This window comes from Antedon mediterranea, chromosome 2, assembly GCF_964355755.1.
Source record: "Antedon mediterranea chromosome 2, ecAntMedi1.1, whole genome shotgun sequence".
NCBI lineage: Eukaryota > Metazoa > Echinodermata > Crinoidea > Comatulida > Antedonidae > Antedon > Antedon mediterranea.
In genome coordinates, this window is record NC_092671.1 from 36548154 (window position 1) to 36560816 (window position 12663).

General features: G+C 32.7%; 2 protein-coding genes, 1 non-coding gene and 1 pseudogene across 7 annotated transcripts in view; 2 read left to right on the forward strand and 2 right to left on the reverse strand.

The window, feature by feature from the left end:
• The window catches only part of LOC140040934 (condensin-2 complex subunit G2-like), a 116277-nt gene that overhangs the window by 17329 nt on the left and 86285 nt on the right, over positions 1-12663 (reverse strand). For 2 of the 4 annotated variants that reach the window (XM_072087220.1, XM_072087217.1), the window contains exons 1-3: positions 1233-1288; positions 430-510; positions 57-191 (exon numbers count right to left, since the gene is read on the reverse strand). In XM_072087220.1, the coding sequence (XP_071943321.1) occupies positions 57-191; positions 430-504 (210 nt within the window). In that variant the 5' untranslated portion in view covers positions 505-510; positions 1233-1288. Of the gene's footprint in view, positions 1-56; positions 192-429; positions 600-1232; positions 1289-12663 lie in introns of those variants that run through there. The other 2 variants (XM_072087219.1, XM_072087218.1) reach the window with 2 other exon arrangements.
• On the forward strand, positions 1405-12104 carry LOC140040938 (aspartyl aminopeptidase-like). Of its 2 annotated transcripts, none has more exons than XM_072087232.1 (15): positions 1405-2099; positions 3305-3380; positions 3656-3744; positions 4462-4575; positions 4907-5032; positions 5422-5546; positions 6321-6369; positions 6952-7059; positions 7504-7581; positions 8159-8239; positions 8580-8737; positions 9007-9046; positions 9149-9250; positions 10928-11095; positions 11386-12104. In XM_072087232.1, the coding sequence occupies exons 1-15, from the start codon at positions 1494-1496 to the stop codon at positions 11434-11436; spliced, it is 1971 nt and encodes a 656-aa protein (XP_071943333.1). In that variant the 5' UTR covers positions 1405-1493; the 3' UTR covers positions 11437-12104. The 2 variants fall into 2 exon arrangements, with proteins under 2 accessions (XP_071943333.1, XP_071943334.1); XM_072087233.1 differs by having other exon boundaries at positions 1436-1511.
• LOC140041497 (5S ribosomal RNA) lies at positions 5873-5990 on the forward strand (annotated as a pseudogene).
• Positions 12302-12374, reverse strand: Trnak-cuu (transfer RNA lysine (anticodon CUU)). Its single transcript has one exon. It is a non-coding gene; the product is annotated as a tRNA-Lys (tRNA).

Here is a 12663-nt window from a genome sequence, read left to right on the forward strand (position 1 = left end):
GGCTTCGCTAACATGAAAAATGTGTATTGTTGTGTGGGAGGTAGAGGTGGACTTACAGCATTTTGCATGAAGGGTGTTTTTGTAAGCAATTGTATCATCAAGTTATATAGTCCGTCCCACATCTGTTCTTGCTTCTTTTTTGTATACACAGGAAGAACTTCTCTTAGGTTAAAGTCGTCATTTTTTTTATTCTAAAAAACAAAACAAAAACACTTTATTAATAATTGCATTGTGATTCCAAACTGGCACTATCTATTTGTTGTATTTTTAATTTCATCATCACTGTCATCATTTTTTTATTCTAAAAAAAACAAGAACTTTAACAATATTTGTATTGTGAATCCAAACTGGCACTATCAATTCATTGTATTTTTAGTTCCATATCTAACATCACTGTCATCATCTATGTTTTCTAAATGTTATACTCACATGTTTGGATATTAGATTATGCAGTTTTTTGGGGTCAGTCCCGTTACAAGCATCAATAAAGCTTTCTATCATCATATTTTTCTAAGTAAACAAAAACAAACTGAATGATTTAACATTTAACACCACTTAGTTACATTGGAATATGTACTGGTAACAAATATAATAAACATAAAGCACAAATTCAACATATTTTGAATTTTCGACACCTGATAATGAAGACATGTAATATAGTTACAATACAAGTCAAAAGTTTTGTGCTGTGTAAGTTTGTTTAAAACACTTATATTATAACTTCTTATAGTTGGAAGTGATTATTAGTATCGGCTCTTATTATAGTTATTAAGGAGTATTGTCGACTGTAGAAAACAATGCAATTGCTGAAAATGAAATGAGGATTATTAATAATCAATATTATAGATCATAATCATGGTAGTTGACTTTTTCACACAGCAGTCGGTCATGCCAATCAATAGCCACCAGTTACAGTACTTATCTAGGCTAGGCCTCTCTCTCTCTCTCTAGGCTAAGCTAGCTTAGACCTAGTTTGGAGTTAGCCTACCTACTACTAGGCCTAGGCCTAGTCTTGAGCCTGGCCCTAGCTAGGCGCTGCGCTAGTCTATCAATCATTTGTTTACCCAGCCTAGCCTAGCTAGCCTACTAACTAAGGCTAGGCCTAGGCTAGTCTAACTAGGCCTACTTAATTTATTTATCTAGATAAGTCTAGGCCTATGCCTAGATGAAAATGTATTTCTTCAATTTATCTAAATCGTGTTTTGAATATGCTTGTAAATACTGTACAGTACTATAGTATTTTTTAGTTTTTCTATCTTAATTTATATTCGCCGCAGTGTGTGTTGTTTTACTATCAAAATTTCGCGCGAATATGGTTAACTGTAATAGAGGGCAGGCTTCAATTTTAAAAACCATAATATTTATGGTTCGACACGGTTAGGTAAGCAAGCGATCATTTGCTGATTCGTTATTACAAAAAATCAAAGACCTACTACACATTATCAGTATCGTTGCTAAAATAGTAAATATTCAACAGGCAGGGGTGAAATTTAATGTCAGATTTTTTGTTGGTAAGTCTTCAGAATCACAGATTAAATAAAGTTAAATTTATTACTAATATGAGCAAGAAATGGACCCCACGATTTTTGGACCATTGGTTGACAAATCCCGAACTGAATACATGGCTAGAGAGAGTTCCTGGAAATGAACAGAAAGCAATTTGTCGAGTCTGCAAACAGCAACTTCGTGCCCATCATGAACATCTGATGCGACATGCAAAAACAAAAAAACACATTGAGGCTGAATCTTCAAATAATGGTGGACAATTTCAAAAGCCGTCTTTTTCATTTCCAGTTCCTACATTTAACACTGAAACTTATCAATGGCCTGATAATAGATCATATAATATTGATAGATCGATGATTCATGTCCATGATGATGCTGGACTGCAACAACAACAAAGCCAACAACAAAGTGCACCGAACATCAACAGTTATACCATTAATAATGATGAGTTCCATGAAAATGAAAGGATAAAAACTGAAGTATTCGAAAACAATATTCATATTGTTGAAAACAATAGACCGTTAGTTGATGATGATGTGCAGAACAGACGTAATGATGATAATGTTGGTGTATATACATTTGAAGAGCTGTTTGTTAGTTGTTTTTTTAATTTGCTTGTCGTTAAAATTGTTAAAAAAGTAAATGCATGTAATTGTGGAATCTACAGTCACCCTCATTTAGGCATGTTTAAGTTCATTATGCACAGATTGGTTGAGAGGTGCAAATAATTAAATGTGCAAATAATTAAATATGCAACTTAAGCGTAATCAAATTGCCATTTATATTCACCACAAATAGTTAATACCTGTAAGTTATTGCTCAGTTCCCATGTAAAAAATATAAGCTTTTGTCGGCCTACCGTATGGATGCATGTAGTGGATGACATGGATTGCGAAATCAACCTATAACTATAGGAATAGTGGTTATATATAAAAGTAATTATTCATACATTTTTTTTGTAAAATGCGCAGATGCCAAGCCCAAGTCGAGATGCCTGTACATACATACATACATACATAGTTGCGGCATCGTGTTTGTGATTTATAAACTTGAGGTGGTCACGATACCTATAGGCAAAAATTGACTTTGCCGATACAGTACTTGAAACAACCAAAAATATATCAATCAATAATTTCATTATTTGGCATAAAAGAAATCTAAGAATTCCTCCAATTGCTGATTATATCTCTCAACTTGGCATCTCAGTGTAGAATGAATCTTGTTTAAGTTGTCTTTATTAACTCATTTGCAAGAATAGCATGTGTTTGCTCTAGTGGTGTTGTCTAGTATTCTCACCTTCTCACATTGTATTGTTCATTGAAATAATTTAGATTTATCACATATACTACATGGCATGGGAACTAAACCAACTAGTCCGTTTTAAACCTGTGTGGTGCATCCTACTAGGATGTTTTATATACTAGTTTTACTACCGTAATTGTAAAGTAAGCTCTGTCTACACTATCAAAATTTATGTGACACAAAAATGTGTGGCATTATGATATCATATAACTGCCATATTTGAACGTATCACTACCATATTTGGGTGCATCACATTTATTTTTTCAAACTAGTTTGATAGTGTAGACAAGAGTTTTAAGGTTTGCAGATCACCAAGGAACATTGAGTCAACTCCTGAAGATGGTTGTAGCATTACATAAAACATTAAGGCATTTTTTAATTTACTTTCATTTTGAAATAACATGGTGTACAGTACTACAACCCCCAAATTACAAGTGTTAACTTCCGTGCAAACCTTTTAAATATGAATTAACTATTTACTCGCTTTCTATTCTAGGGAGAACAAAGAAACATGTTGACTGCAGCAAAACAGTTTATAGAATTTGTAAATAAGGGGCCATCTCCTTTTCATGGTAGGTCATTGTAGAAAAATACTCGTCACATGTAAATCTCACCTTTTGAGTTAATTAATAATAAAATGATATTTTGTGTAGTCATTTAAAGCTATATTGTCCCCTTGAAAAAAATATTTTAAACATTTTAATGTCGCACAAAAATTAGATCAACAAAAAATTATATACTAATAAAAAACTTTGTATAAAGGTTATTGTAGGCTGCTTTAGCCCCCATAGCATTCTTTTTTATTCAATCCTTTATATAATAACCATATATTCTTTCTCCTTTTTAGTTGTTGATGAATGTAAAAACCTTCTACGGGCGCAAGGCTTCAAAGAGTTGAGAGAAAGAGACTCTTGGAAGGTAGAAAAGAACCAGAAGGTAAGGTTTTTAGCTGATATCAACATTTTATCGTTAAATCTTCAGTTAATATTTTAAGAGTTATCAATACACACATGAAACATATAAAAGAATTCTTTTATTTAAAACAACATCTGTTTCAACTTGTGTCTTAAATAATCAATATCGTAGAGTTTTAAATAAAGAGTTAAAATGTATTGAATTTAATGATCACATCATCTGTGATTTTTAAATAGACTCTTCACAACAATAGTCACATTAATTATCTCAATCTTTTAAGCTCTGTCTACACTATCAAAAAAGTGTAATGTGCCCAAATATGATGGTGATATTCCCAAATATGGTAGTTCTTCCACATCATTGTGTCCATAGGCACATCACATTTTTTTGTTGCATAAAGTTTGATAGTGTAGACAGAGCTTTACATAGGAGTTTGTAAGAATTGTTTTGTCATTGATGATGGTTTCGTATTGGCCAAATATGGCTGGTTTTCCAGAAAGTCTGGTTTCAGAATGTGTTTTTAATGATAAAAGATAAGATAAGAGCATTTATAAAAGCGCACATATCCACAAAGTGTTGAAGGCGCTTGTGTAAACCATGATACAAACCTTTACTTGAATTTTAGACTGTTTGGACTTCCAGAAAAATCTGGTATTTGAAGAGTTTCTGGTTTTCAGAGAGTATTGGGAGAGTTGAATGTATGATAAATAATCTGTATGAAATTGATATCGTTTATAGTATTTTGTGACCAGAAATCAGTCAACTATCATTGCGTTTGCTGTTGGGGGAGAATTCAAGCCTGGTAATGGGTTCACAATGCTTGGTGCTCATACTGATAGTCCTTGTTTGAAGGTAAAGCTTTTTGAGTTGTTTAGCTTTAGAATACTTACTGATTATAACATCATTAGAACTACCAATACTGTGGGCTATTCATTCAGAGAGGGGTGCATCCAAGTTTTTTTTAATAGTTGGGGTGAAATGGTGATGGGGTGGGCTTAATTTGATGTCCTGTATTTTGCACTACAATTTGTAAAATGCTAGATAAATAGTGAAATGAAGGACTGGGCTTAATTCGATTAACCCTCCTTTTTAGGTCTGTCCCTGTTTCAATAATTCTAAGCGTTCTAAAATGTTAAAACTTGTCATATTTTTTGTAAGATATTGTACACTTCTTGTTCTTTAGGTAAAGCCAAAGTCTGGTAAAATCCGTCATGGTTACCACCAAGTAGGTGTGCAATTATATGGAGGGGGTATATGGAACACTTGGTTTGACCGTGATCTTACGGTAGCTGGCAGAGTTTTAGTGAAGGTAAAATTTCTTAGTTATTTTAATATTGTACAATGCATTGTATGTATACAGTTGGTTTTTTCACTTAAGCTCTGTCCACACTATCAAACTTTATGTGACAACAAAATGTGATGTGCCCATATATGGACATGATGATGTCATACCACTACCATATTTGGACATGTCACTACCATATTTGAACACATCACACTTTTTTTGTCAAACTAGTTTAATAGTGTAGACAGAGCTTTAGTTTAGTAAAGTGGAGAAAAGTAAGAGAAGAGAAGAGAAAGCTTACATAAAAATGTCGATGAATTTAATTGAATTGAATAATAATTCTCTGAATATTTCCTTTTTTTGCTACCAAATACCATTTCATCTTTATTTACTATAACATTTATTTTTTTTAGGAAGGTGATAAGGTTAGACATCGTCTGGTGAACGTTAAGCGACCAATCCTTCGTATCCCCCATCTTGCTATTCATCTCAATCGTAAAGTCAATGATCATTTTGGACCGAACTTAGAAAGTGAACTGTGAGTATATATAATACCACACTACTATTATAGCCAGAGTAGCCAACAAAATGCTATAAAAATAGAATTGAAATGTATTTAATTTTATTCCACCAACTTTTCTTTGTTTTTATTGTTAAATTCTAAAACAAAAGCTTTCTATCAAGTTCAAGTTATCTTTATTGTGTTTTTAGAAACTGGTATAAAATAATATAAAAACACACAAACAAAAAATAAAAGTCAAAAACATTCAGATTGTATAAAAATATACAGTTAAACATGTATTGTATAAAAACTGCTTTAGCATAAAAAATCTATTATAAAATTAGAACGTTTCTAATGTATTATTATACGGCTTTACCACGTTGAAACACCGGTTCTCGTCAGATCACCGAAGTTAAGCAACGTTGGGCCTGGTTAGAGCTTGGATGGGAGACCATCTGGGAATAGCGAGTGCTGTATACGGAGCTGGGGTCCAGTTAGGCATTTTAAATCAGCACTGCTGACTCTTATGGCAGCCCCTGCATCTAGTATCTGCCTCAGACCTCTGATCAAGGTGGGCACTGGACGAGAGAAGTCCTTGACCAATGTCAGGACCAATCAAGGTGCTTTAAACAGTCCTGGCTTTGTTTGTATCAAACCTGTTAGTGGCGGTAATTATCGCTGTTGGTTTCGATTGAATAAAATAAAATAAGATTATTATAGTACCCATAAACACGTTTACTCTTGTACTTAATTCTATTACTTTTACCCTGTATATGGGTTTATTTATTAACATGTGTTTTTATTTGCTAGGCTTCCGATAATTGCCTCTACAGTAGAAAGTGCTTCTTCTGCACCAGGGGTAAGTTATCTTACTATAGTGTTATACTAGTCTAGGTGTCTTGCATATTGTCCAACTCCCACCCCCATCCCCCCTCCTCCTTTCCTATATTAATATCCATCTGCTAAGTGCACCAGAAAGGGCCAAAAATACCTCCCAATTCTCCTGATAACCACTGAATGTGGCCTCTATGTTTCAGTGATGTAGCCAAAGTGGCCCATTTTTCGCAAGAAGTCACTGGGTTGTGATACATGTAACTATAGCCCTGTGTTTCGATACATTTTAAACAAACAAAATTTCTAGCATCCTCTATTGTTTGGCCACAATTGTTAATCTCCTCATATTTCTTATTTTCCAAGTTAAATGACCTTCTCAAGAAGTAAATCATTTCCAACCTTTATCTATGATAATCTGTCTAAAGCTCTGTCTACACTGTCAAAATGGTTTGATGTGCCCAATTACGGTAGTGATACAGTATTCTAAAATATAGTAGTGATATGATATCATCATGCGACTGTGCATAATATGCGCGCATCACATTTTTTTTTCACATAAAGTTTGATAATGTAGACAGAGCTTTACAAATATGATTGTCTTTTACAGTCTAGCAAACATTCACCTGCATTGCTTGATGCCATATGCAGTGACATGGGTGTTGAAAAAAGTCAACTCCTAGACTTTGAGCTGTGCCTTGCAGATACACAACCAGCTGTAAGTGTCATTCAATTATAGTGTCTTAAGTATAAGCCTACCTCACTTAAGTATTGAATCTATTATCTCAAAGGGTTAATTATATGAAAGTGGAATTGTGGCTTGGTGGTTGTGATGCTTGGCTACCAATCCAAGGGTCCTGGGTTCAAATCCTGTCAGTTTCAGGATTTTTTCTAATGACAAATAATAACTCCACTCCCAAAGACTTGTAAGAAGACTTTGTTTATGTAGAGCATCTTGTGTATATGTTTCTCTAAACAGGATTGCCACCTTTATTAAGGATAGTGAATGAATTTGCTTATGGTTCCTGACAATAATTTGCGTAAATACATAAAACCAAAACAATACTCCAAAATGGGAACATTTTTGAAAATCAAATAATCATTTATTTTTCAACATACAACTTTATTTCATCAGGTAACTGTATCTTTTTTCTCTCTTTAGAGCATTGGTGGAGCCTTGGAGGAATTCATATTTGCTCCTCGTTTAGACAACCTTGTCAATGCTTATTGTGGACTACTTGTAAGTATTTAATGTAGCTTGGTGATTATTGTGCTTGCCTCCCAGTCCCAAAGTCCAGGGTTCAATCCTGACCTAGTGCCAGGGTTACTAAAATGAAGTTATCTAAAGCTCTGTCTACACTATCAAACTTTCTGTAACAAAAAAATGTGATGTGCTCATATATGGACATGATGATGTCATTTCACTACCATATTTGGGCATATCGCCATATCGTCATTTATTTGTCAAACTAGTGTAGACAAAGCTTAAGCCTAAAATGAGACTTATGTGTATAAGCATAATACTGTATAAAATAGTTTATCCATGCTGTAATTGGCGAATAATACTAATATTTATAAATAGGAAAAACTTATTATAATGTTTTTATGTCAGCTATTATAAATCATTTATTTATTACTGTAAATGTTCCATATTTGTCAACCCTGTATTGTGTTGAAACAGTTTTGAGGCTATATTCTTTCCAATTAACAAGAGATTGTGAATAATCAAGTGTGAATGCATTGTATTATAATGATGCTTTGTTCTATTACCACTAAACATCACTCTTTTGTAATGCAGATTTATTTTTCTTTCATAGGGCCTAATTGAGTCTTGTGCAGTAGATAGCTTGAACTCTGACCCAAATATTAGGATGGCTCTATTGTTTGATAACGAAGAGGTACATTTTCCTTTCCTTAATTCCATAACAAAAGAAAAAAAAAATTATTTGTTCGATATAGAAGACGTGTACTGAATAACTAATTAACTTAAATGAATTTTAACATTTTCTAATTCATTGTACAATATATGAATTTAAACATTTTTAATCTGTTTGAGAATTTTATGAATCCTCTTGTATCTTTATATTTGAATGTCTTTTTGTATAATTGTGTATTGTTTTCAAGAGGGCCTCTTGTTCAAGTTAACTGTACTGTAGTACAGCTGTTAGAGCTACCTTTGTAAAGCAAAGTAGAAAAAATAAATAAACATTTATTTTAACATAATGTCTTTGTTTTTAGGTAGGGTCTACCAGTGCTCAAGGTGCCCAGTCATCGCTAACCGAATGGATACTGCGTAGACTATCTACTGGCGGTAGCCGAACCGCCTATGAAGAAGCTATTCCTAAGTCATTCCTGGTCAGCGCTGACCAGGTGCATGCTTGCCATCCAAACTATGCGTGAGTTCACCTCTTTGTCATACGTTTCTGATTTAGTAAAATATGCAGAATGGCTATGTCAATAAACAACCCATCTGGTTAACTGTAAAATACTTTTTTTTTTCATTTTCTAACTGGAACTGTCTTTCTAATTGGAACTAGTTTATTTAATTTAAATTAATATTGATTGATATTGATTGATAATGGTCAAAACATCATTATTTTTTAAATACAGTGTATCCAACTGTATTCATTATTTGCTTATCAATATATAAGATTTATTTTTTTAGTGATAAACACGAAGATAACCACAAAGTTGGTCTTCACAAGGTAATGCCTTATCTTATCTTATCTTTTCATTTGTACCACATAAGAAAATAAAAGATAATTAAAAAAAATTTTTCATACAATATTCTAATTATGATTTTCTAGGGACCTGCAATAAAATTCAATGCGAATCAACGGTATGCAACAACAGCTATTTCTGCCAGCATATTAAGAGTCATTGCAGAAAAAGCAAGTGTTCCAATACAGGTACGTCAAAAGGATAACAAATTTCTGCTTGGTTTTTTATCTTTTTCTATCAGTAAAAGTAGCTTGAATTGAAGCCTTGAAAGTAATAAGAAATGGTATATTTAAATTCACCAGTGATATATATATTAGTTATATTTACATGCTCTTTTCTTTATTGGAGGTAAATAGGTCAATCTTTAAAGATGTATTGTCCCTTGAAACACAAAAAAATGAAGGTCAAAATATTCTAAATTTGAATAAATAAATAAAAGTGGCCATATCAAAGTAATATTAAAGTTATTCACTTTAAGTCGAAAATTTAAGCCAAAACAACAAGTTTACGTAATTAACAGGTAAATTAGTTTGATTACATTTCATCTGGAAAATCGTCACGAGCGAAAGTAAACAAAGATTTCAAACCATGAGTACGCATTATGCATGATATGCTAAATTAGGATTGTTTACAACTTGTCACGGTTAATGTAATATAACGATATACTTTTATATTTAAGAAATTGACCTTTGTATCAGAATTCAAATAGGTTCACAAACTTGACCCAGAAAGTCCAAAGGAGAGTTTGTCCAGATGTTTTAATGACCATTTAGTTTATAATAGAATTACATGGTGGAAGACCCGGGCAAATTAAATATAGTGTTGCGTTGTTGAGGTACTAATGAAGACTCTGACTCGCTTAACTGTCGTAACACATATATTGTTTATTCAGTATAATACTTCAGTACAATATACAACTATAAGTATAGATAAGGATACAGAGGATCAATGATGCTGTCGGTGAGGTGTGAAGTGTGTAGGTCTGCTTCTGGAGAAGTGGCTGTGAGGTGTAGATGTTCTTCTGAAGAAGTGGCTGTAAGGTGTGTCTGGGCTCTTCTGAAACTTGGGAGTATATTGTATATATTATTTATATTTATTGAAGGTATTTTCACACAGATCATGAAGAAGTTTTATGATTATGCATACAGAGTAGCCAAACAAGCGCGTTTCATTATGGGATATGTTTTGATTGAAAACTTTGACTGGAAGTCAAAGTTATTTTTTTTAAAAAAAAACGTCTGTATTTCAGTTAAATTTTTTTTTTTTTCGAAAAATCTTTGGTGATAGTTAATAACTATTATGATACTTCAAAATGAACCACCTTTTTTCGAAATTTTTTATTTTTTGGGAATTAGTCAAAGGGACAATACATCTTTAACTTGTTCTGCATGTCTTGTCTTATGTAAAACTCTGTCTACACTATCAAACTTTATGTGACAAATAAATGTGTATAGACAGACATATCACCACCATATTTGGGTAAATCACACTTTTGTTGTCAAACTCGTTTAATAGTGTAGACAGAGCTTTACATTGTTGACTGAACACATCACTGATGCAGTTGTATGCAGGCTTAAACTCTAGTGCATGTGGACACTGCTTTTACAACAAATTGTCAACTCTCTAAATACGAGATACCTTTGGGCTGGCTGGATGGTTTTCCAAAAATTCTGGTATTCGGAATGTGTTTTTAATGGTAAAAATGAATTTGGGACATTTTGAACCTCAAGAAAAGTCTGGTATTGGTAGAATTTCTGGTTTTCGGAGAGTCCAGTACTGGGAGAGTTGACTGAATATTGACTGAATATTGACAGATAATTCAAAATGTCTGCTAATGTATATTAATAAGATGTATTTTTGAATAGGATATTGTTGTGAAGAACGACAGTCCATGTGGCAGCACTATTGGTCCAATAATCTCGGCCAAGTTAGGCCTAAGAACTGTAGACATGGGTTCGCCACAACTATCAATGCACTCTATAAGAGAGATGTGTTGTACTTCAAGCATTAGTCAGAGTATTGCTTTGTTTAAGGTAAAATTATAGATTCTATTTATTACTGTATAATATTACTGAAGGAAATAATTTTACTGTCGAATTCTGTGACTCATTTTTAGTTTTATATTAATTAAAGGATACGGGTTGGGTAGGTTTGGCCAGTATGCATACGTTTTTATGGCCATCGGGCGTCCCGGATATTGCGTAATATGGCCAGCGGGCGTCCATTTATTGCATAATATTTTTTCAATGGCAGCGTCCGCTCCGTGCGTGTGAAGTATATATATGTGTACAGTATGTAATATTTTTATTTGTTTGCTTTTCAGACTTACTATAACACGTTCCCAGCCGTAGATGAATCTTTCATAGTTGAGTGAACATTTAAAATCAAGAGATGATATTAAAAATATCACATTAAAGTATTGCACTACTCTTATTGGTTAATATAATAGTAATAATATTTTCATTTATTGATGTCAACTAGGTTTCAACAGTCAATTTATCAACTATGAAAATATCCCCTCCATATCAACTCATACATTCAATATGTGTATACATGGCTGTATACAGGACAGTAAATAAACGTGTATAGATAAATATATATATCCAAAGGCAAATAACTGAAGAAATGACAAATTCTGTGGGTATCAGTGAATGGAGATACAAAATAAAATAACTAAAAAGCTAAATCAAACAGCCAGAAAAATTAGCAGAGCTTTCGGGCAGCTCCAACCTTTTTTAGATAAATATATATATAGGTCATCGAAATAGAAGATACAGTCTTCAACTCCTTGAATATTCACCCAAAAAGCAGAATCTTTTAATACCATCAGAAACCATTTATTTTGGACTCGTATTGTTTATAATTTTTTATATGACATGTCCAAAATCAATGTAAGCACATTATTATATTTATAAATGATTAATTCTCAATTGTAGCTGAACGATGTTAATTCTTGTATTTGAGCAGCTTCTGTTATTGTGCATGTGGAAACAAAGCAAGTGTATATAATATTTTGTAAAATGATTTCAGATGGAAAATAAAATACACAAAGCATTAATATACGTGTTTATTTTTAAAAACAGTTTTTGATCTAGTGTGTAAGATTATTTATCCTGGAAGATAATTTTAAGGAATCGATTTGAAGAAATCATTATTTATTGTTGGATGAAACCAGTTTATATTAAAATAAAAGTAATGTTGGAAAAAAAATAGGAAGGTGTAAACAAAATTAAAAAGTGCGCCCAATGTGGGGCTCGAACCCACGACCCTGAGATTAAGAGTCTCATGCTCTACCGACTGAGCTAACCGGGCTTGTCGAGTCCTTACTGCTTGAAATTCTCCATGAACATGAAAAGGGCGGGAAAATTATCAGTGGGTTTCAATGTGGACGATTCTATTTCTTAATTTATTTTTAATTTTTATATTCAATAAAATTGTATGTAAATTTCAACTAGTATTCATTAGTTTATTATAAGAAATATAAGATAATAATATTTGATAATTATGAGGTTTACGAATTACTTTAATCATTTATTATTTCCCCAATCCCCTTCTTTCCAAAATGGACGCATCCAATAATATATTGAACATCACACCGTCG

Coding starts and splice junctions, on each gene's coding strand:
- LOC140040938 (XM_072087232.1), top strand. CDS start 1,494: ATGTCAGATTTTTTGTTGGTAAGTCTTCAGAATCACAGATTAAATAAA. Junction 5,547..6,320: donor CCGAACTTAGAAAGTGAACT/GTGAGTATATAT, acceptor TTTATTTGCTAG/GCTTCCGATAATTGCCTCTA. Junction 7,582..8,158: donor ATGCTTATTGTGGACTACTT/GTAAGTATTTAA, acceptor TTTCTTTCATAG/GGCCTAATTGAGTCTTGTGC.